Source organism: Musca vetustissima, unplaced genomic scaffold, assembly GCF_032173495.1.
Source record: "Musca vetustissima isolate MV318-11 ecotype Yass unplaced genomic scaffold, APGP_CSIRO_Mvet_v1 utg26469, whole genome shotgun sequence".
NCBI lineage: Eukaryota > Metazoa > Arthropoda > Insecta > Diptera > Muscidae > Musca > Musca vetustissima.
Window position 1 is genome coordinate 1 of NW_026878235.1, and position 25182 is coordinate 25182.

The window sequence follows — 25182 nt, forward strand, 5'->3', positions numbered from 1 at the left end:
TTTTCAAATTTATATTCTTAATTTTTTTAACATAAAATATTACGGTTGAGATTATAGGTATACGATTTTTTTCACAATAATAAAAAATAAAAAAAAAAAAAGTTGTAGAAAAAATGGGGTTTCACATTCAAGCATTTGTTCGTTCCGCATAATTCCACGGTATTCATAGATATTAGTTACGCAATATGTTCGGCAATATTACTAATAACATCATGAGAAAGAATTTTGTAGAACAAATTAAACCTCTAGCTCTTCAGTAAAAGGGAGTTTTGGGTCACTCATTGTCATGCAGCAATTTGTTCAAAAAATGCCTGAAGAAAAATTGATTTTTGAAAAATGATCAAAATCACCATGAAAATGAGCATATAGTGGAATGAAATTTTCTACAAAATTGTTCGCCACAAAATTCTGCCATGAGTCACTGAACATTTCAAAAACCTAACGTGGACCTAAATGCAAGAATAAGCTTGAAACGAAATGTAAAGTAGAACTGAAGGTATGGTTTTGCAATGTTTTTTTCTAAAAATGGCTTCAAACCCCTTAAAAATGGGGATTTAGGGGGCTAAGATGTTCCGCAAATTTGTTTCTCATAAAATTTCAGTACCAGTCTCTGAATATACCAAAACTCTCAATAGATGCTAACACCAATAAAGAAACCCGAATTATGGGGTGATTTTTTTCAAAAGGTTTAAAACATTGGGAAAACTTCATCATTGCGGTATGAAATATTCTACAAAATTGTTCGCCACAAAATTCTACTATGGGTCACTGAACATTTCAAAACCCTAACGTGGACCTAAATGCAAGAACGAACTTGAAACAAAATGTTAAGTAGAAATGAAGGTACATTTTTGTTACGTTTTTCAAAACGGGCTTCAAAACCCAAAAAATTGGGATTTAGGGGACTAAGATGTTCCGCAAATTTGTTCCTCATAAAATTTCAGTATCAGTCTCTGAATATACCAAAACCCTTAATAGAAGCTAACATCCTGAAAATGGGCAAAACAAAACGACAATTATAAAAAATGGGGACCTAAATTCAAGAATAAGATTGAAACAAAATGTAAAGTAGAACTGAAGGTATGGTTTTGCTATGTTTTTTCTAAAAATGGCTTCAAACCCCCAAAAATTGGGGATTTAGGGGGCTAAGATGTTCCGCAAATTTTTTCCTCATAAAATTTCTGTACCAGTCTCTGAATATACCAAAACTCTCAATAGAAGTTTACACCCAGAAAATGTGTAAAACAATGGTGACAAATATAAATAATGGGATTATTTTTGAAATAGGGCTAAATCATCGAGAAAACTTTATTTTGGCGGGATGAAATATTCTACAAAATTGTTCGCCACTAAATTTTACTTGGGGTCCCTGAACATTTCAAAACTCTAGCGTGGACCTAAAAGCAAGAACAAGCTTGAAAGAAAATGTTCCGTTAAATTGAAACTATGAGTTTGCTATGTTCTTCAAAAATTGCTGTTAACACCTTGAAAACGGAGTTTTATAGGGTGAAAATATTTTGTAAAATTGTTCCTCATAATATTCTACTAGGGGTGTATGAATATACCAAAACTCAAATCTGGACATAAGTATCGGAAAATGGGGTAAAGTAAATATGTAATGGAACAGAAAGTATGTTTTTGAAACGGTTTTCCAAAAATGCTCCTAGCACCTTGAAAACGGGGTTATCCGAGGTCAGTGTGTTCTGCAAAATGGTTCCTCATAAAATTCTACTAGGGGTCTGGGAATATATTAAAACTCAAATCCGAACTTGAGTACCAGAAAATGGAGGAAAGTAAATATGTAATGGAACAGAAAATATGTTTTTGAAAGGCTTTTTCAAAATTGGTCCTAACACCTTGAAAACGAGGTTTTTGGAGGTCAATGTGTTCTACAAAATTGTTCCTAATAAAATTCTACTAGGGGTCTGGGAATATATCAAATCTCAAAACTTGTCCTAAGTAACGGAAATTGCTCAAAACTAGCATCCATCTTTTGTAAAGTAGAAAAAAAAAAACTATAAAAAAAATGTTACCACAAGGTAGTACTTCTTTATAGAGAATTTTTCTACTATAGAAAAGATAATTTTTTCAAAGAAGGATTCTGAATTCGAAACCCCATTTGTTCTACAACTTTGTATTGTTTTCAAATTTAAAATAACCTATTTGTTTTATGCAATAATATTACAAAATAAAATTAGATAAATTTTAAATTACTTTTTTTCTATAAAATAATTTTATATACGTATATACAAAAATAATATAAAAAATAATAATAATAAATTTTAAAAAGAAAAATTAAAAAAAGAATTGTTTTTGTTGCCTCTCTACTAGAGTTGGCATTGTTAAAAGAATAGAAAAAGAAAAAGCAAACAAATTGCACTTTGAAAAGAAAAAATGCAATGGAAGATAAGATGTTAGATAAATAGATGAAGAAGAACAAGAGAGTGAGAATCAAAACAAATGATGTTATCAAGGAATGCATGATCATGATAAATGCTGAGCGGGGGAGTAGTTTAGTTTTGAGTTAGGCCAACAAATTAAAATTGAGGGAAGTGTGGATGGATGCGGGAGTGAGGTTGTGTGTGTGTGTGGGTGTGATAATTATGATTATTGCTGTTGATGTTGTTGCTGCTGCTGTTGTTGTTGTTGCTGCTGTTGCTGTTGTTGCTGCTGCTGATAAACTTCCTCGCTTACTATATGTATGACATTTTGCATTTGACCCTGATGATGATTCGCATTGGCCACCTGTTGAGCTGTTGCCGTACCCACAATACAACCACCAGCGGTTGTGGTAATTGTTGTTGCCCCACCATTATTACCAGCACCTGGCTCTTGTTTAAGTACGGGCAGTTGGGTTATTGTATTGCCCACAATAATCGGAGTACCGCCACTAGTTACCGCCGTTGATGTTGTATTCATGGGCATGGCATTACTCACAGCGGTGACCAAGGCATTAACACCGTTCGTATTGTTGCCGCCCATCGTTGTTGTTGTCGTCGTATTATCTAGCATAACACTGGCACCATCACCGGTGGTCATTGTCGTTGAACCTAACATTGTCGATGAATTGTTGCCGCCATCATCCCCGTCGGTTGTATCGAGATCGGCACCGGTGCCACTACCACCACCTGATAACTTACTTTTCTTTTCCTTTTTCACACCGGGTTTGGCAAAATGTCTGAGTTCCAAGTGACGACGTAGATTACGCGATTGACGTATGACGGCATAACAGATGGGACAGGTGGCCGGTTGTTCGGATTGTGATCGGGAACGGGGTTCTGCAAATGGGAAGATTAGAAACAAATTTGGATTAGAAAAAATGAATTTCAGTAAAGAAATAAATTATCTAAAATGTTATCTGAGTGTTAGATAATTCATAGATAACCAAATTTTATCTAAACGTCGTAAATATAGTATTTACGTTATCGAAATGATGTAGATAACCATTTAGTGTTATCTAAATCTAAAATAAATTATCTAAAATGTTATCTAAGTGTTAGATAATTCATCTAAAAGTTCCAAATAGCCCAGGTAAATAGTATAGATAACCAATTTGTTTTATCTATGTGTCGTAAATATAGTATTTACGTTATCTAAACCAATTAGTGTTATCTAAATGATGACATAACCAATTGGTGGTATCTACATTATGTAGATAACCTATTATTGTTATCTAAATGGTGTAGATAACCTATTTATGGTCTAAATAACGTAATTAGTTTATCTAAACAACAAAGATAATATATCTACGTTATCTAAACATGGTAGCTACACGTTATCTAAATAGCCTACATAATCTTCAAACGTTATCTAACCTGCAAAGATAACCTCTGCTATTTATCTAACTAACATAGATAATATCTAAAGAATGAAAATAACATATAGACATTATCTGATAAACTTAGATAACCTTGAGAAATTATCTATGTCACACAGATTATCTTTAAACGTTATATCGACATCAAAGAGATAACCTTTGTTAATTATCTAAGTAACGAAGATGACATATAAGGTACTAAGATGATTGATTTATGTTATCTAATGCATGTAAATAATTTTTAGAATTTATCTATGTAACATAGATAATCTGTAAACGTTATATAAATGGCATAGATAACCTCTCCCGTTTATCTAAGTAACATAGATAATATATGGAGAATGAAAATCACTAATATACATTATCTAATCAACTTAGATAACCTTTAAAAATTATCTATATCACACAGATTATCTTTAAACGTTATCTAGACACCAAAGATAACCTTTGTTAATTATCTGAGTTACAAAAATTACATCTATTGAACTAAGATGACATTTAAATGTTATCTAAACAATGCAGATAACCATTAAATGTCATCTAAGTGGTATAGATAACCCTCTACTTTATCTAAATTACAAATCGGCGTTATCTAACCGACCTAGATAAAATAATTTCGTTATCTAAACGACATACATGAAATCTGTACGTTATCTAACCATCATAGATAATTTATCTACATTATCTAAGAGTATCTACACTATCCAAACATGGCAGATAATTTATCTAACATTTGTTTTTTTAATTTTTTTCCACTTTTAAAGCTACTAAAAAAAATTCCGCTTCACTTACTCTCGCCACTCAAATTCTTGGTTCGTTTGCCAGTTTTGCCAGGTGTTGAAATACTTATTTCACTTGTGTTCGGATCCATAACAATTGTCTCAACCTTGGTAACTTCACTCTTGATAATCGGTGTTGAGGTGATCATTGAGCCATCGTTGCCATTTTCGATTTGTTGCTGCTGCTGTTGTTGTTGCTGTTGGACCTGTTGTTGCTGCTGCTGTTGTTGTTGTTGCTGTGTTGTCTGGACCGTGGTTGTGGTATGCGATGTCGTGGGTGTACTGATGATCGTGTCCATACCTTCAACTTTGGTAATTTTCGGGGCCGTGGCTAAAATTGGAAAAAATTAGAAATTAAAAAAAGAGGTTCACTAGATGAGAGGTTCGGCGAGTTCAGACTTACGTGACATTTTCTTAGTTCTGGGTTTACGTTTGCGTGCCGGCAAATATTGTTGTATAACATCCTTGGTCGCATCTGTGGTCACAATCGTTTGCTGTTGTCCGCCTTGTTGGGTTTGTGTCGTCGTCTGCAGAATTTGTCCAGCCTGATGAATGTCGTCAACAACTTGAGCGTGTACCGTTTGTTGGGGAGCCGTGGCAATGGTGGCAATCAATTGTTCTTGTTCCTAAAAAAAGAAATTACAAATTTCACTTGTTTTCCCTTGAATAATCATGTTTTGTGTTCCAAAACTTACATGGTGATGTTGGGGTATCATATGCTGCAACTGTATCGAATGCGTATAGTCATCTTTGGTCACGGTTTGTGGCGCCAGTCCTTGTATATTTAAACATTGTGCTGCCTGCAACAGTGATGGTAATTGGGCATGATCGACACTAACCTCACCACGATAGACAAATTCCAACAATGCCTCCAAATCATTGGCGTTGACACCGGCCAACATAACAACGGGATGTTTGCAGGGGGTGTTCTGCAAGAAAAGAAATAAAAATAAGAAAGAATTAAATTTTTTTGAATTGAAAATTAAAAGATTTTAAATAATAGTTTTTAAAAAATCCACGCCTATTGTAGAATTTCATAAATGTTTTTTTTTTAAATCCACACCAATTGTACAACTCCAAAAATAATTAAAAAAAAATCCGCGACTACTGTAGGACCCATTTTTTTCTACAAAAAGAGGTATTCATCCCTAGAAGACGAGTCCTTCTCAATTGAAAGAATAAAATATCCCTCTAAAAAAAGAGGAAGAAAATGAGATCGTCTCCTTCTCTAGAAGAAGAGGTCTTCTTCCTCTTTTCTAGAAGAAGATATCTTCTTTTCTAGAAGAAGAGATCTTCTTCCTCTTCTCTAGAAGAAGAGATCTTCTTCCTCTTCTCTAGAAGAAGAGATCTTCTTCCTTTTCCCTAGAAGAAGAGATCTTCTTCCTCTTCTCTAGAAGAAGAGGTCATGCTCTTCTCTAGAAGATAATGACTTTTCTAGAAAAATGTGTCATTTTCTTTGGATGAATAGGTTTCCTTCTACTCTGGAAGAAAAAGTCTTCCTCTACTCTACGTAGAAGAAGAGGTGTTCTTCTAACCTGGAAGAAGAGGTCTTCTATCTGATAAGAATCGGGAAATCTCTTGAGAAGACGGGTTCTTGAGAAAAAATAGGAATTTTTCTTCTAAAGACTTCTTTTAGATAGAAGAAAGATTTACTTCTATTTGTGCGATTATCCCGAGGAGATTTTTATTTTGATGAACTATTAATTTTCCCATATAGTCTAGTGGCAAGGATATCCCATCTATGGCCTATCGATTTCTATTGAAAATTTTGTGCGAGGCCATCTGTGGGCCATAGCTTTTCTAGATTTTCTGTAAAAAATTTTTGTGTGGCCCATCTATGGACCATAGATTTTCTATAGAAAATTTGGTGCGAGGCCCATCTATGGACCATAGGTTTTTTTTTAAATTATCCATCTTTTCCTAAAATAATTAAATTTATTTGAATTTTTCCCATATGTTCTAGTGACGAGGATATCTTTGCAAGTTCTTGGTCCTTGATATACGATATTTTTCATTAATTTAAATTATTTTCCTCTATTGAAGTATAGCTGGGAGGTTCAAGAAGATATTTTCCGTTTAAGCTCTAGTGACGTGGATTATCATACAGGTTTTTCTGCGATATTTTTCTTAGTTCTGTTTTGTGTTTTCTCAATAAGAAAATAAAATAAGACCAGAAGGTCCACGCGTTTTTTTTTTTTTTTTTTTTAAGTCGAATATATTTCCCATATGTTCTAGAGACAAGGATATCTTGCAAGTCGATGTTCTGATTGTTCTGTTCTGATATAATCTAAAAATAATAATATGTAATTCAACTTATTTTAAGACATAAAAATCTACTGGCCTTTGAAGCTCAAGGGAGCCTCTTTCGATCAACTTTTCTACGTATCTTTAAATTTATTTTCGTGTTGCCCATATGTTCTAGTTATGAGGATACCTTTCTAATTAGCTATCATAGGATCACGTGAGTATTTCGATCCAAATTTAATTTCAGCTTTCCCATATGTTCTAGTAACAAGAATATCTTGCAGGTCCAGTGGAGTTTCAGTTTCAATACATAAAAAAATACATATATCTTCCGTGAAGGTCTTTTTATGAATGAGAACATTGTTTTCCCGCCAAAAACCGATTGTAAACAAATCAAAGTACCCAAACACAAACGCTCATACTCCCACCGAGAGATATGCTGCGGCCGATGTTATCATTCGTGTCATATGGGTACCGGCATTTTTGTCCCATATTTTGTATAATTGTTTTTATTTTTTATTTTTTGTCTACTTAGCGCTACTCAGAGTCAGATTATTGTTACAGAGTAACTCTTTTGTCTGTGTCTAGTTTTTTTGGGGTGCGAGCAAAGAGTCAGATATATCTCAGCTGTATGTGAGTAGATTTTTTCTTGGTTGACAATGATTTACAAAAATAGCTGTTATTCCCAATAGCAATTAAAAATAATACAGAAAGAAATAAACACAAACGAGAGCAATGGGTCACACAACAAAAAAGAGATCAGGTCCACAAAAACGCGCACACATACAGCCCGCAGCAACAGCTCAGAGACCTTAGTCAAATGTAACCAGTAGTCAATATACTCCACACACATAGAGCAGCATATAGGAGGAGGCCCATAAATGCAATATAACAACACCTGCAGAGAAATTAATCCCCCTGGCCGCCTCTCATCATCATCAGATGCTTGCTCACAAGAATTTGTTGTTTTGGGTACTCAGCCGCCGCCAACTACTCCATACTATAAATCTGAGATAATTATTTTTTGTGTGTTTTCGGAGGGGAGATTTAGAGAATAATGCTCTGACTTTTCTGGGGGGTTTTACAAAAAAAAATCGGAATGAGAATTTAAATCAACCAACCTAACAATATTTCAAAAGGAGAAAGATGAGATTTAGAGGATAAAAAAAGGTGAATGGGGAGAGAGAGGGAGATATGTATATGGGAGTAGAGAAAGAGTTCTTAAAGAAAAGGGAGACTCTGTTTGGCTTGTTTTATTTCATCTAGAAAACCTGCCGATAGAATCGGAATTTTGTTTTAATGGGAGAGAAGAAGGCGAGAAGTAAAACTCCCAGCAACCATCCGCAACAAAACAATAAAGGCAATGACCACCACCAAGAGTAGCATACACATCGAACTAGAGAAAACAAGCTCTGAAGTAAAAAAGAAGAAGAGGATATGTTGAGAAGAGGTAATGAAAACCCCCTCCTCCTCGCCGGGCACTCACAAAAAAAGAGTCAAAGAAGAGTCCACAGTCCGCAATCCAAATTGAAAACCTCGTCACTCTTTCAGTCATTCCACACGTAGTTTATTTTATTTTTTCTTTCTGTTAGGGGTTAATAAACTCTGAGCGGAAGTGTGTAAAAACCACACAAAGTTTCTCCTCGTGAAATTTTAACGAGTTTCAGTTGAATCGAGTGTGTACGAGTGAGGTTATTTGTTAGCTGTGCGTCGCATTGGGTCCTCAATACTAATGAGAATTGGGAATGTGGTAGCGGGGCGGTTCGTTGCATTGTTCGGCGTTTGGCGCCTCTTTCTTAGTTGTTTATCAAAACATGAATTTCTCAAAACAACAAAAAAAATCCAAATGTTTGTTAGAGTAAATGAATAAAGGGCTCGATGCGGGATAGTTTAAAAAAGTTGGGAAAAAGGAACTGAATTGAAACTGGGAACTAAAGGAGAAAGAGAAAAAAAAATTCCATGGAGGATTTCATATAGTTCTATGGAAGCAGAATTCTGCGTATATATAAGAAGACACCTGCCTATATCATCAATTTATTTGAATTTCCCATATGTTCTAGTGACGAGGATATCTTTAAAACCTTTGGAATATTATCCTAGCATACTATCCCTGCTCTTCGTTAGTCCTGCAGTTCAAGAAAATTTTTAGCTGCAAACTTCTGCAGATCTCCTGTCAATATAAAATTTGTTATTAGCTTTGTAATATTTTAATGTACACATTTCCCAAATGTTCTGGTGGCGAGGATATCTTCAAATCATTTGGCTCGATATGGATACGATTTCATCTAGCTGGAGGCATAAGGATCCATGATATTTTTAATTAGTTTTTTCTCCAAGAAGACATCTTCAATGTAACTAGAAAAGTTCAATAGAAGAAATATTTTTTAAGGACGGTAGTCTATTCTACAGCATGAATCATTAATAGAATGAGGAATCTTCCAAAGAAGTCGGAATCTCCAATAATAGCAGAAGTTTTTAATTGAATAAATGTTCGAGAGAACCATAAAACTTTATTAGAAGAAATATTTTTCTAAGAAAAAAGCCTCTTGATTTTTTGAAAGAATCCTCTCTTTCCGAGGCCAACGACTTCTTCTTTAAGGGCAATATCTGGGTATTTTAGAATCAGAAATCTTTAATGGTAGTGTAAAACTCCAATAGAAAGCAAGATTCTCGATATAAGTATAGAAGAAATTTAAAAATTTTAAGGAGAAATATTTTTTATTAGCGATATTTTAATTTAATTCAATTTTTAGTGTAGAAATTTCCCATATGTTCTAGTGACGAGGATATCATATCTTACATGTCATTGGCCGGATCTGGTCTAGGTAGAATGTTAGCTGCATCTGCAAATATTTTTTTTATGTCATTCAATTATTTTTCTCTATGAAAATCTGGCTCAGGAGTTCAAAAGGTTATATTTACTTCGATATATAAGGCAAATGGGTCTCAAAAATCTACACGTTCTTCTTTAAAATTGGAAATTATTCGAAGATTTCATTCTCATATGTTCTAGTGCCGAGGATATTATATCTTGCAAATCATTGGCCTGGTCTAGCTCGAAGAATATTATCTGCATCTACAATATTGTTTTTATTATTTCATTCAATTTCTATGGAAATCTGGTTCAGGTATTCAAAAGGATAATTTTGCTTAGATCGGGTTTCAATTATATAGGAATATAGGAATATATGTAAAAAAAAATAGGTTAGCAAATGGGTCCCAAAAAATCTACACGTTCTTCTTTTTTATTGGAATTTATTTAAAGATTTCATTGCCATATGATCTAGTGACGAGGATATCTTTCAGATGTTCTCCTAACAAAAAAACACTAACCACAAATTATTACACCTCCTCTCGTTTTTGGTTCAACAACTTTTGTTTGCTTTGTAATTGGGGGAGGTGGGAGGAGGAGAAACAAATATATACACTTTCAAAACTGCAATTACATAAATAAATGTAAAACCGGTAGAGTTTTGTACGACACTCTTTCTTCTCTCCCAAATCAGCCAACCAGCCAAACAAACAATTCATCGACTGAGCAGCAGTGAAAGCAACAGCAGACATCAATTGAAGTGAGAGTTGATTGTTGTTTAATGGTAACTAACTACACTACTCCGTGGCATGCCACGACGAGTAATGGTACTCACACAATTAATATTTATCTCTCATTATTTTATGTTTATTTGGAAATTGTACTGGACTGGGAGCGAGCGATGGCAGGTTGCCACACAAAAAAAATGTGAAAGTTTTTATTAACTTGTAGAGTAGTCACATATTTATTGAGGCATAATAACGGCGAACATTTTTATAGGTATATGGCCAAAGTGAGAGTAGTAATATGCTCAACATCTTAGATAGGACAGACAGACTTCAAAACAAACACATTCTGAACATTCTACACTTTTGGTTGAAGCAAACAAAATAATGAAAAATCTCGTTACCACGACGAAGATGTCAACAAATCCTTCTCAGAGTATAGGGGGTGTTGATGGTGTCGTCCGTAATGATGACTCTTTGTTTTCCTGCAAACTAATAATAGAGCTACTAAGGTGACTGAGATACGACCAAAGTTTTGTGAGTACCACCAGAGAAAATACATCTTAACCTCACGTGTCTCAGGGACTCATTTTGGATTTCCAACAAAATGAGTTTAACAACAAACAGCCCATTTAAATTTCATGCACATTATTTCTTGACATTCTATAAAAAGAGTAGGTAATTCTCACTCTGCCCCCTCTCAAATCGAATGTACTACCAACGCCAACCAATATTATTGTCATCATCTCCTTCTCATAACAATCTATCTAAAAATTATTCTCTGTTTACAATTTTATTCTTCTTTTTTTTTTTTTGAGATTTCGAGAGTGTGATTGTGTTGGCCGGTCTTTAAAACGTCTCTGTTTACATTGAAATTTATTTGATTTTATGGTGTCAACAAAAGAGAAGTGCAATAAAATACGGATGTGCCAATGGGGACAAGCAAATGCATTTCCCTCCAATTTTAAATTTAATAAAATTTTGAATTTCAATACCCTAGAGGAAGCATATTTAGAGGACCTCGGGGAATGTTAGAATCAGAAATCATTGGAACCTAGAATCCTCAATATAACTTTAATAGAAGAAACATTTTCCAAGAAGGAAGCCTATTTTATAGATTAAAACCCTTTCATTTTTTGAAGCAAGGTCACTTTTTCTATGTTCGTAAACCTTTTCTTTTAAATGGGATATCTGAATATGGTGTAGAGTTCAGATTGAAGAGTTGTATTTTTCTTTAACTCCATATGCTGTCAGATATATGCCTGGGTTCTACTGAATCAAACTATTATTAAAATAATTTTTTCCATATTTTCTGTTGTAAAGAGGATATTTCTTGAAAGTCCTTGACCGGATTTGGCGGCCATTCTGTAGAGTTCAGATTGAAGAGTTGTAATTATATTTAATTCCATATGTTGTCAGATATATGCATCGGTTCTATTGAACCGAACCAGTATTAAAAATATTAACATTTCCCATATGTTCTAGTGACGAGGACGTTTCTTGCAAGTCTTTGATAGGATTTTGCGCCCATGGTGTTGAGTTCAGATTGAGGATTTATATTTATCTTAAATTCCATATCCTGTCAGAAATATGCATGGGTTCTTCTGACAATGATGAGATATCATTAATGATTATGGCCCGAATTTTTAAATAAATTTCCCATGTGTTCTAGGGACAAGAAAATATCTTCAAGGGCTGCAGCTACGAAATTTTTTAAATTAAATATTTAAAATTGCTGCAAAATATTGAATATGGTGCAAGATTTTTTTGGGAAGTCTTTTTTAAAACATGGATTTACATCGACAAAATTTTGAAAAAAAATCTATTTTCACCCTTCAAGTTCCTGGAGTGGACAATTACATTGGAATAAAAACGGCTAGAACTTGGGGGGGATTTTTATAGGCTGTTTCAAAACGCCGAACTATAATGAAAATGTCCTGCGCATTCCAAAATTGGAGAACGTAACCGCTTGATTTTTCAAATAAAATTCCCATATTTTCTAGTGCCGAGAATATCTTAAAGGGCTATATCTTAAATACATTTCTTAAATATATTCTTAAACTAATTCGGAAGTTCAAAAGGATAGTTAGTTCTATACTCCTGTATATCTTCAATTGATTGGACATTTGTCGTTAGTGGTGACACTTTTTATTTTACTTGATTTTTTTTTTTTTTTTGGTTTGAATTCCCATATGTTCTAGTGACGAGGATATATAGCAAGGCTTAGGGCTGATTTGAATATGATTTTATCTAACTGGGAGTATATGACTGCATATCTATACTATTTTTATTTCAAATGTCTTTCTCTACGGAAATCTAGCTCTGCAGTTCAAGAAGACTTTTTTATATTCCAATTTCGTTAAAGTCAACAGCCTTAGCTTTGTTTAAATTCACACTTTTTTGCAATGTTATATTTCATTTCATTTCATTTCATTTATTTCATACAATGTAATATAAAAAAGCCAGCATGGCCAATAACTTATATTAACTTATATATAAAAAAAAAATAAAAACCCAAACAAAGAATAAACTAAATAAATTAAAAATACATAACAGCAAAAAACAAAATTCTACATAATGAAATTTAATGCAAACCGCTAACATAACAGATTCCAAACAAGAACCCCAATCCACTGCACTCTACTTAACTGTTGCTAAGAAAAGTGGAGGGGAAAGGAAGCTTAAGGAACCATACATATAAATATACTATATATTCCTCTCGAGCCCAAGAGCAATATCAGAACCACAGACATTAAATTCCATATGTATAAATCTATAACATAAATGCTAACGAACTTAAATAAAAATGGCTCCCCAGCCAAAAATTAAAAAAAAAAAAGACAAAGTACCATTATGCAACCTGTAATCAGCGATTTCTTCAAAGCCAGCTTCATCAAATACGAGACAAATGCCCAAACAATTCCCTCCTATACGCAAAAGTGGAAGAGGTAAACTTACGAAGGCTCAAAGGGAGCTGATTCCACGATCTTACGACTCTAACTACAAATGATCTTTCACAAATTGCAGACGAAAACCTCGGATACAACAACTGAGGGTTCCGAGAGGATCTACACATCACAAACCTACTACACAGTGGTAAATCAACATTTCTCATAATTCTATAATAACACAAAAGGATACGATATTCAACATAAGTATAAAAGGATAGGCCAAGAAATTTAACAACAAATTGGGAAACATGATGACTACGACCCAAACCATATACATAACGAACAATGGAGTTAACAACCTTTTGGAGCCGATGCAAATGACCAGAATTAGAGCCCGAAATAACCTCCAAACAATAGTTAACCTGAGACATCAACAACGACATAGCTACCTTCACCCTAACACCAAGAGGCAAATATGCTTGGACACTATAAAGCCTCCTAAGCTGGAATCGCACACGGGACAACAGAAGATCAATGTGGGTCGAAAAACTAAGTTTGGCATCAATAATTACACCCAGGCACTTCATTTCACCAACAATATTAATAGTAAAGGAACTAACGCAAATATTAGGCATAGAACCGTCATAACAACAATTGAACAAAACAGCTTCAGTCTTATCCCAGTTTATATCAAGACCATTGGAAGAGATCCACATAGAGAGAGACTGCAACGTTGTGTTAGCAAGATTCTCCAACCTGGCGAGATCAGCACTCCTAAAGAATACATGTATGTCATCCGCATACAAGAAGAGACTACAATCACTAGCAGTAACAGAATCCATGATGTCATTAATGAACATAATAAAAAGTAATGGGCCCAGTACAGAACCCTGCGGGACTCCACACCGGATTAGACCAACATCAGATTGGACACCCTTGTGCACAACAAACTGGGATCTACACTCCAGATACGACGAAATTAGTCTACAGGCCGAAACGGAAAATCCAAATTTGACTCTAAGCTTGCGAATAAGCAGCGCGTGGTCAATTGAATCAAAGGCCTTAGACAAATCAAGACCAACAAGAAGACCAACATCAGAACCATCAAAAACATCACGAATAACATCAGTAAGGGATAATAAGTGTACCGTAGTACTGCAGCCACGCTGAAAACCATACTGAGAACTACTCAGGCAAAATTAGAAAATAAAATTTCCCATATGATCTAGTGACAAGGATATTAAGCCAAAAATGTATATTTCAATTCTGTAAATTTCCAAACAGAAATGCCTATAAATACAAAATGTCAGTTTAATGCGAATATAGAAAAGACCTATGCTTGAAGAAATTCCTACACTTTCATGTAGGAAAAAAATTCATATACAAAGAGATTTTTTTAATAAGCTTATAATGCTGATGATGGTAGCGGCGGTGAGGCACAAACAACACTGGCGAAATTGATTTTTGTTGCGCTTGGCCACATACCATATCTATTCATGAGAAACATATACACATCGGAGCTTAATAACGTGGGATGACTACAATTTTTTTTTATTCAGACCTCAATGTTTTATGAGTGTGTGTGTGTGTGGGAGTTTCGAAATGTACACGAGCAGACTCAGAGATCTACGCATTTTATATATATTTGCCAAGTTTCTTTCTTATATATATCTCGCATGCTCAGATATAGTCAAGCGCATACGATTTCCCCTCGATATTTCATTGCTTTCTCCTTCAAATATTTGAGCAAGAAAGAGACATTTATATAGTCCACAAATTTTGTATTTTCTCTGCTGACAGCCGACTTGGATCTGGCTGCAGAGTATAACGTCATCATCGTCACACACTCAAAAAAAAAAAAGAGCTATATATACAAAATCTGCTCATGATGTATGTGTGGACGTCAATACTTTCAAATGGCCTTCGCTGTTATATAGTTATGTCTCACTCTTTTTTGTCGCGTAACGTTATCTCTCACTCTATCTCTTTTTTTTCGTTTGTGTATTGAGATGAGGACAAGCGCATTAGGTTGCGTGTGTGTATGTGTGCGGGTTTCTGAAGAAATAAAAAGTTCTCATTCTATCACATGAGTTGTTAAGGTTAAAAGTTACAGCATAACGCTTCTCTTCCTCCCCATCACTCCTCCCCCCTCCATCCACCGACTCTCCTTTATTTGCAAAAATATGGAGGGAAGACTTTTCAAGTATTTTTGTCTATGTTTCTTTTGGAATCGAATCGAAATTTAGCTGAGCTCTGTCGTTTTTAAACAATTGAGTTGCAAACAGTGGATTTTAAAATTTATACTGGCAAGGTATTTTGAATGGAAATTTATGGAACCATAGGTCTTATTAAAAAATATACATACCCATCGATCGTACAAAAAAATTTTATATCCTGTCAGATATATGTATGGGTTCTATTGAACCCAAAAATAAAAATTTCCCATATGTTCTAGTGACGAGGATATTTCTTGCAAGTCTTTCACCGGATTTTGCGGCCATGGTGTAGGACTTCTCTTTGAGGAGTTGTTCTTTTCCTTAAATTACATATGCTGTCAGATTTATGATTGACGGCAATTTGGTATTTTGGGTTCATATCCGGGAAACACAAATTTCACTACAAAAAATTATCAATATTGGCGGCCCAAGATTCCAGATGACCACCATATAAAGGAGTACCTCCAAATTTTCCATATTTTGAGGATGTTGGGCGGGAATTGTCTATGATTTGGCATTTTGTTTTCTCATTGGCTACCAAATTTCCCTACCAAAAATTATCAATATCGGTGCACGTTTGGTATAGTTCCCATATAACGATACCCCAAAATTTGCCGAATTTCGATGCGCTAGGGTACGTTTTTCATCTGAATTGGCAGTAATTTGTTATTTTGGGTCTTCTTTGGCTACCAAATCTTCCTACCAAAAATGATCAAAATCACGTTTTTCTATAGCTCCTATATAACGATACCCCAAATTTTAGAACGATACGCCAATTTTTGGCGGATTTCGAGTACTTTGACAACCTTTTCGTCTGGATTGGCTATAATTTGGTATTTTGAGGTCTCATTGGGTGTCAAATCTTCCCACATAAAAATGACCAATATCGGACCACATATTGATATACCTCCCACATAACGTTATCCCCAAAATTTAAATATTCCACCAAAAGTGATCAATATCGGTGCACGTTTTGATATAGCTCCCACATAACGTTATCCCCAAAATTTAAATACTTTAGGGGGCTTGGCCATGTTTTTTAACCGAATTTACTGTAATTTGGTATTTTGGGTTCTCGTTAGGTAGAAAATCTTCGTACCAAAAATTATCAATATCGTTGCACTTTTAAGGGTAGCTCTCACACAACAGGACCTCCAAATTTGCGGTTTTTTTAAATTTTGAGCGCGATTTGGCTCCCAATTTGATTTTTCGGCTCCTCATGGGCTATCAAATCTTCCCAGCAAAAATTATCAAGATCCATCAATAATTTTTTTATTTCTTCTTCAATGCTTTCCCATATGATCTAGTGGCAAGGACCTTTAGCTATATTGCGTATATTCCGAAGTTTAAAATGTAAAGTTCGGTATTTCACATTTCGAAAATTAAAATGTAATTTTCGATATTTTTAATACACTGAAATTCTGAAATTCTTAAAATTTCTATTTTATTTAATTAGTCTGATTTTCCCATATGATCTAGTGACAAGGACATTTCTAGCTATATTACGTTATTCTCAAACGAATAGGATGTACATATATGTTGAACACATTTCGATGTTTAAAATGTAATATCCGGCATTTTTAATTTTATTTATATTTATATCGATTTTTTTATATTTTAATATTTTTTGTATTATTTTAAATTTTTTAAATATTTTTTCTTGCAATTCTTTCCCATATGATCTAGTGACCAGGACATCTGCAGCTGAAATAATGCACTGGAAAAATTAAATTTGTATTTAAATAGTTGAGTAAATAACAACGATATGTTTTACAACACTTCCAAAAAATTTGGCGGGAAAAAATCTGATTTGAAACCCAAAACAACAACAACAATAGAAAATTATAAACACAAGACCAATTAGAGAACCTGACGCCGCCACTCATTGCTGTTGTAGTTGTTTCGAGAAATCAAAACACAACAAACCCAATATCTCAAATATCTCCATAACTGTTCTTACTCCCAATTTTGAAATTCAGAAAAAAGAAAGAAATTTTTGAATCTCTCATATATCTGCTTGCTCCCGAGTGTGGTGGATGTGGTTCAAACGGAATTAAATCTTCAAACAAGAGCCTGAGCATGAATAAACACAACGAATAACAAAAATTAAATGGGAAAAACAAAAATTCTCAGAGAAGAAAAAAAGCGTGGCCGGCCAGGAGAAGAATAACACATTTCTATGAATGGACCCACTGTGTTGTATATAGTTTACGATGTGGAATGAGCACATAGAGACGCCAACGTCAACAGCAATAACAACCAACCCCACCATTCTTCTATTGACGTGAACACAAAACCGATGAGTTGGCAACAAAATCTATATACAGAGCACAGAGCTCGTGGCTCGTCGTCGCTATCCCGTACAGAGTACAGCCAGCCAAAACAAAATTTTACAATTGCCACACAACAGAGTATATGGTTAGGTTAGAGCTCTCTGAGTGTGAGTGTGTCAATAATACGACGGCAACATCTCTTGAGAGAGTGTGTGTGTGTTCGAAGTGAAAGACGACGTCGTTTTATTTTTTTAAGGAGGTTGGTTGTTTTGGAAAATTTCATCAGAGCATGAGCAATAAAAATATATTCTGTTTTGACCTAAGCAGAGCAGAGTTTGTATGGCGTAAATGCATATCTATATGTAACTGAGTGTGTGTGTCTGATTCACTGAAATTAGGTTGAAAAAGAGCAGAGAGGTAGGTAGAGGTAGCCATCTCCTCTTTCTCTCTCGCTCTGGCATACACTGTAGTTGTTTTTTTCTTTTCTTGTTGGTCATGAGATCATGTACACAACACTCTCTCTGTCTTTCTCGCTCACACTCTCAGAGAAGATTACTGTACTCTACTGTACTGTGAGTGGTGAAGGGAGGCATGACATGACATGGCATGCAGTAGAAAAGCTGGTCGTTCAGGGTACAAAATACAAATAAAAAAATATTATTATACACAAATAAATGCTGGTGGTGCTACTGCAACAATAACAACACAATTTTTTTTATAAAAAAAATATAAATTCTAGTATAGAGAAAAAAATTAAAAATTTAAAAATGGAATGTTGAACGAAGAAGAAGAAAAACACAATTTTAGGAATTGGAATTTTAATTTCTAAAATGAAAAAAAATATAGGAATTGAAAATTTTAATTTCTAAAATGAAAAAAATATATATATAAAAGATAGTGCTATGGTCGGATTTTACATGTCAACTACTCAAACATTGTTCTCCCAATTTAAGGAACTCTACTCTGCTACCACACAGCGGAGAAGGGAGATTGTTTTCCGAAAATATGTTTCGGAGTTAGTGGAAATTTTATATTTTGGGTTCTCATTTGTTATAAAATTAGCAACGCTGGTTAACATTTTGCTATAGCTCCGATTCCCCAAAAATTTTCGATATTTTTAAAATCTTGGGGCGGAAATGGCTGTAATTTGCTATTTTGAGATCTCATTGAGTAGTAAATGCGCCTACCAAAAATCATCAATATCGATCTTAATCTTAATCGAATTGGCTGTAGTTTTGTATTTTGGGTTCTCATGTAGTAGACAACCTCCCTACCAAAAATTATCAATATCGATTGGCATTTAGGTATAGGTCCCCTATAATGGTACCCCCAAAATTTGCGATACATTGGTTATTTTGAGGACATTTCTTAAGCAAATTGGCTGTAATTTGTTGTATTAGGTTCTCATGGAGTAGAAAACCTCCCTACCAAAAATTGTCAATATCGATTGGCATTTAGGTATAGTTCCCATATAAAGGTAACCCCAAAATTTGCGATACATTGGTTATTTTAAGGACATTTATTAGAGGAATTGGCTGTAATTTGTTAGTTTGGATTCTCATTGTGTACATAATCTCCATACCAAAACTTATCAATATCGGTGCTGGTTTTGATATAGCTCCCATATAACGATACCCCAAAATTTGCGATATTTCGAGGAGCTTGGAAACCTTTTTCATCCGATTTGACTGTAATTTGGTATTTTTAGGTCTCATTGGCAGTCAAATCTCCCCACCAAAAATTATCAATATCGGTGCACGTTTTAGTATAGCTCCCATATAACAATACCCCATAATTTTCGATATTCCGAGGAGCATGGACCCCTTTTTCATCTGAATTGGCTGTAATTTGGTATTTTGGGTTGTCATTGAGTACCAAATCTTCCTACCAAAAATTATCAATATCGGTCCACATTTTGGTATACCTTCCACATAACGTTATCTCCAAATTTTAGATATTTTAGGGGGCTTGGCCATTGTTTTTCAACCGAATTGACTGTAATTTGGTATTTTGGGTTCTCGTTGGTTAACAAATCTTCCCACCAAAAATGATCAATATCGTTGCACTTTTAGGGGTAGTCCCCCCACACAACAGGACCACCAAATTTGTGGATTTTTTGAGAATGTTGGGTGCGATGTGGTTCTCTATTTGACTTTTCAGCTCCTCATGGCCTATGTAGATTTCAAGTAACTTTTTCTTTATGTTCAAGGTTTTAGAGCACATAATGAATGAATTTGCTGCTCCTGGAAATCCGCATCGGTTTTAGAGGTATTTTAAATATCCATCTCATTCGAACCGGTCGAAGTTAATGTTTTTTATTGTTATTACATTCAGTGGTGGTGGCCGCTCGGAAGTCCGTAATCCACTACTACTCAATATTGTTTTTGCCGATTTTTTTTAGAGCTGAGGAGTATGTTTGCTAGTCTCCGAAAATAAGTTTCAGAATCGTTAGATGGATGGATGAATGGATGCTCATCATATGCAGCATGGTTCTCGAGGTTCTCACTGGCATTATTATTGTTACACTCATTGTGTCTGTCTCCCTGCTGCCTGGTCAAACGACAAGGGAGACGAGAACAATAAATTCTACTACCATGCTGGCTGGCTTGGTTAACTGAGGTCAGTATTTTTTGCATTCATTTAATTTTTCAAACAGAAGAGTACCGCGCTGAACGAGGCTACCCCTCACCAGCCAGCCAGCATATCTAGCTCAGAGCTCAGAGTCCAAAAAAATATAACAGAACGAACGGCCTCTTCCTCCACATGTATGTAGTATGTGAGAAGTATGCTGCCTCTGACTGACTGACTGCCGCTCAAGAGTAGCACAAAGTGTGTGCCCATGTAAGTTGTTGTTGTTGTTGTTTTCATGGGGAGACATTTCCTCATTTGCCTCAATTGACAATTGGAAATCTTTGCAAGAAATCTCTAAAAATCTTCTTTGGTAGAGGCGAAGAAGAGGAAGAAAAATTAACCAGAGCAGAGTTTAATACCTTCGGTTGGTTGTTGTTGTTGCTGTTTCCGAACAAAACCAAACAGGTATTGTTGTGTTTTGCGTGAGACGACACACAATGTATTTTCATCAGTAGAAACGGCGGGCTCTGTGGCTAGGCCTATAGAGCGCCGGGCGGTAATGGCAGAGGCCGTTGTTCGGCACTAAGAGGTAACAACGCCACAAATACTCTGGGATACTACTACTCTACTAAAAAGATAATTTCTCTATGAAGTGAGAACCCCCTCCCCTCTCGCCTTTCCTCTCATCTTTCCCACTCTCGGTAAAAATCTCAATTGAAAAAAATCTTTACAACTTTGCTGGTTCGATGTGTGGGAGAAGAAGAAGAGCTTGACATTGTTTTGGCTCCAAAAAAAAAAAAAAAAATGGACAGCAACAACAACAATTCTCCAATGGATAATCAATTATTAATGAGAAAAATAGTTAAAATATTTTTTTTAAAATAAATGTGACATTTTTTTTTTGCCTTCGCCGGTAGTATTCGGAAAACTTGTGTTCTCTGTTTAGGGGTTTTGTTTGTTGCTGCTGCTGCTTCTTCTCGGATGTCATTGTCAATTTTTCCTACTCAGAGCGTAACAACAACAAGAAACCATCAGAAATTCCAACAAACTATGGGCCAAATGAATTTTTAGTTTAGTGGGAGATTGTGAGATAACCTCTTTTGCTCTTCCTCTTCTTGGTCGGTCGGTCACCTCTGCTCTGCCGCCTAGTAAAAAAATATCTCCCAAACCTCTTCTATAGGGAAACAAAAATTCTTAGCTCTCTGTTTACAAACAAATCAAGAAAAAGCGCGCCTTTTTGTTGTTGTTGTTATTGCGGAATTTCTAATTGGATTTTTTGTTTCAATTCGGACCTAAGAAGGTTTTTTTATTTAGAAAAATATGCAGGGTAATTTGCTATTTTGGGTTCTCATGGAGTAGATAATCTCCCTAACAAAAATTATAAATATCGATGCGCAAATCTCCCTACAAAGGTGCCCCAAAATTTGCAGAACATAGGCGATTTTGAGGACATTTACTAATCGAATTGATTGTAATTTGGTATTTTGGCTTTTCACGGAGTAGATAATATCCCTAGCCAAAATTATTAATATCCCTAGCCAAATAATCATAATTAGATAACAAACCTCCCTACCAAAAATTATCAATACCGATCCGCATGTAGGTAAAGCCCCCATATAACGCTAAACCCAATTTTCGATATTTTGAAAATTTTTTTAATAGATTTGGCTGTAGTTTGGTAATATCGGTCCACTTTTAAGGGTAACCCCCACATAAAGTTTACTCGAAATTTGCCGTATATTGAGAATGTTGGGCGCGAATTGGCTGAAAATTGGTATAATAAGTTCTCCCCGAGTACCAAATCTGACTACCAAAAATTATCAATATCGATCCACTTTTTGGTATAGCTCCCACACAACAGTATCCCAAGATTTCAATATTTTAAGGAGCTTGGGTATGTTTTTCATCCGAATTGTTTATAATTTGCTATTTTGAATTTTCATTGAGTAACAAATCTGCCTACCAAAAATAATCACGTTTTGGTATAGCTCCCACCTAATAGCATCTCAAAATGTCGGTATTTCATCCGAATTGACTGAAATTTGCTAGTTTGAATTCTCATTGTGTACAAAATCTCCCCACCAAAAATTATCAAGATCGGTCCACGTTTTGATATAGCTCCCATATAGAGGTATGAACAAAATATCGATATTTCGAGGAGCTTGAACACATTATTCAACCGAATTGACAGCTAAAAGGATTTTCAAGTTCTCATAGACTCTCAAAAACTTTCCTACCAAAAATTAACAAGATAGGTCCATTATTTCGGTAAGCTCTCATATATCGGCACTGATCCATAGTCGATATTTTGAGGATTTCAAGCAACTTCTTCAATCGTTAAGCATCATTTTAGGTATGTTGCAGGTCCTAGAGACCACACTGAGTTTTCTCCCGGAAGTCCCGATTCATTTTTAGGTATTTTTGAATATCTAACTCATCGTTGAAGAGTAGAGGGGGGTTCGATCCGCCCTAGTTATACTTAAGGTAAATTTCTGGAAAACGATAAACGATTGGGGCCACTTAAACTCGACTTAACCCGAAAAGTATATATATATATATATATATATATGGATATCCCTTTTACACTTCTTGCTATATAATATTCGGATTATGTTAATTGGAAAAGGTGGTTTTTTCAATTTCTAAAACGACAACAAATGTGTACATGTACATATGTATATAAAAAAGATATTTAATTCTAATTTCATTTTCAAAACTTACCTTCAACAAATCCAATAGAAATGGCGATGCGGCACATAGCACTATTTTATGCGCTGGAAAACTGCGTCCACCTGCTGCCAGGGTGCAATCGACCAAATCGCCGTGGCAACGCAACAGCTGTATGGCCGATACCAATGAGGTGCCATAGTCACCCCATGTTAGGGAATATAATGAATTCATTGGCAATGCCATCATGGAGTCCACCGATTCACCAACAGCACAAACGTCCTCCAAGGGCTGTTGCTGTTGCTGAATTGGGTGGTAATAGTGGGTAATGGTGGCGGTGAATTTATATTACCCAAATACACAAAAATTCTAATGATGCTGGTTTGGTTGGTTGGGTGGGTTGGCGCACGGGGTGGTGGTGGGCGCTGTGGATGGCGCGCGTATCCTTATCCCTTTTAAACAATAAATTGTTTTCAATTTCCTTTTGTTATTGTTAAAATCCTTCTGTTCTTCTAGTTTCTATTGTTGTTTTTGTTTTTTCTTTAATAAATTAAACATTTCACTTGGGGTTCGTCGTCGCGTTTCCCCCTACACTTTGAAGTTTTGTTTATTTGTTGTTGTTTCTTTTGGTCTTTTTCACTTGTTTTTTCTTTTCTTTTTTCTTCTATATCTTATTTTTTTGTTTTATTTAATAAACCATTTTTTTAAATATTTATTTTATTACAATTTATTTCTTTCTTTTCTTCAAACACTGCAAATCCGTCGTTGCCTCACAACGAGACCTGAACATGAATGTCCGTGATTTTCTCTGCTACTGAAACTGTAAATAATCATTAATATTTTTCATGATAAGAAGAAGAAGCAGCACAGTGACAGTGGCCGCCGCCGCAGCAGCAGCACAACACACAAAACAAGAGGGGAAATTTAGCCAACTGTATTGTCGTGCTCTTGCTTTCTCTCTCGCTCTCACACGCTCAGTGCCGCCTAATGATGTGGGAGCCACAAGAAATCATGCATGCATTTGCCGTTTGCCTGCTATACACACACACACACTCTCGCACACATGATCATGATAATAATAACAATGAAAGAGCGAGAGAGAGACAAACAGAGAGTGTGCGAGCATAGCCTTGTTTACAGCCCTGTAGGAAATGTCTACAGTAAATCAGTATTGACTTACTATTGGCATTGTCACCAATACTGTTGACCGACTATACCCAACACAATGCATTTTACTATTGACATTTAACATGTGCTTGTCATTGGAAATGAACTAGTGACTTGGTCAGTAGTAAGTCAGTAGTTTTTAGATATAGACACAGCGTCGCATATGTGGACACGGTCAGTAGTAAGTCAATAGTTTGTATATATAGACTAAAGGTCACATATGTCACTTGTAAATTTTTTATAATTTCTTTTGCTCAAAAATTTTTTCACCAATTAATTAATTAATTTAATTATTACCATTAATAACTTTAAACTCGCGTTTTTAACAAAATATCTGTCTATTGCCGCCAACTTTTTTTTCTTTAATTATAAATATATTAAAGAAAAAAAGAAGAAGCATAACCATGCTCAGTTGGTTGTTAACATAACAAATGCTTCTTCTTATTACATGATATGTAGACAAGTTGTAGAAAATATGGAGACATGTCGCCACAATAGTAGACAAAGGCGATACAACACCCCACATTTCCTTCAGGGAGAGTATTGATGCCGCCACTGCTTGTCTGTGTATGCTACATGTGTGTGTGGCTCTGTTGTGTTAATGGTGTTTTGTTGTTGGTTGGTGGGGAGTAAGTGTGGGGAGGTTGGGGAGCCGTATATTTACACTTGTGGCTAACAGAAAAAAAAACAATACATTAAAGCAAACAACAACAAAACTGTTCAAGTTTTTTTTGCTGGTTGGCTGTTTGGATTGTTGTTTCTAGAAGCAGTATTGCGCGCACAGTGGAATAAAAAATCAACAACAACAAAAAAGACGACGACTGGTAGTAAAGGCGCGCTTGCTGTCGTTTTTTTAGATAATGAATAAAATTAACAAACCAAAAAATATTATATAGATGTTAAAACTTGAAGGGGGGACATTTTTTTATATATTTCTTGGAAACACACACACAGTGGGGTATTCAAAGCTTGGCATTTAATTTCTTTTATTTCTATAGTTCTTCCAACTGGAATCCTCCA

General features: G+C 35.1%; 1 protein-coding gene across 1 annotated transcript; it reads right to left on the reverse strand.

Moving 5' to 3' along the window:
• Positions 1-2607: 2607 nt before the first annotated feature.
• LOC133323057 (transcription factor GAGA-like) lies at positions 2608-23361 on the reverse strand. The gene is made up of 5 exons (XM_061532015.1): positions 23050-23361; positions 5292-5525; positions 5000-5222; positions 4610-4927; positions 2608-3278 (listed from the first exon to the last, which is right to left on the reverse strand). Exons 1-5 carry the CDS (start codon positions 23242-23244, stop codon positions 2608-2610), a joined length of 1641 nt encoding a protein of 546 aa, XP_061387999.1. The 5' UTR covers positions 23245-23361.
• Positions 23362-25182: the final 1821 nt, after the last annotated feature.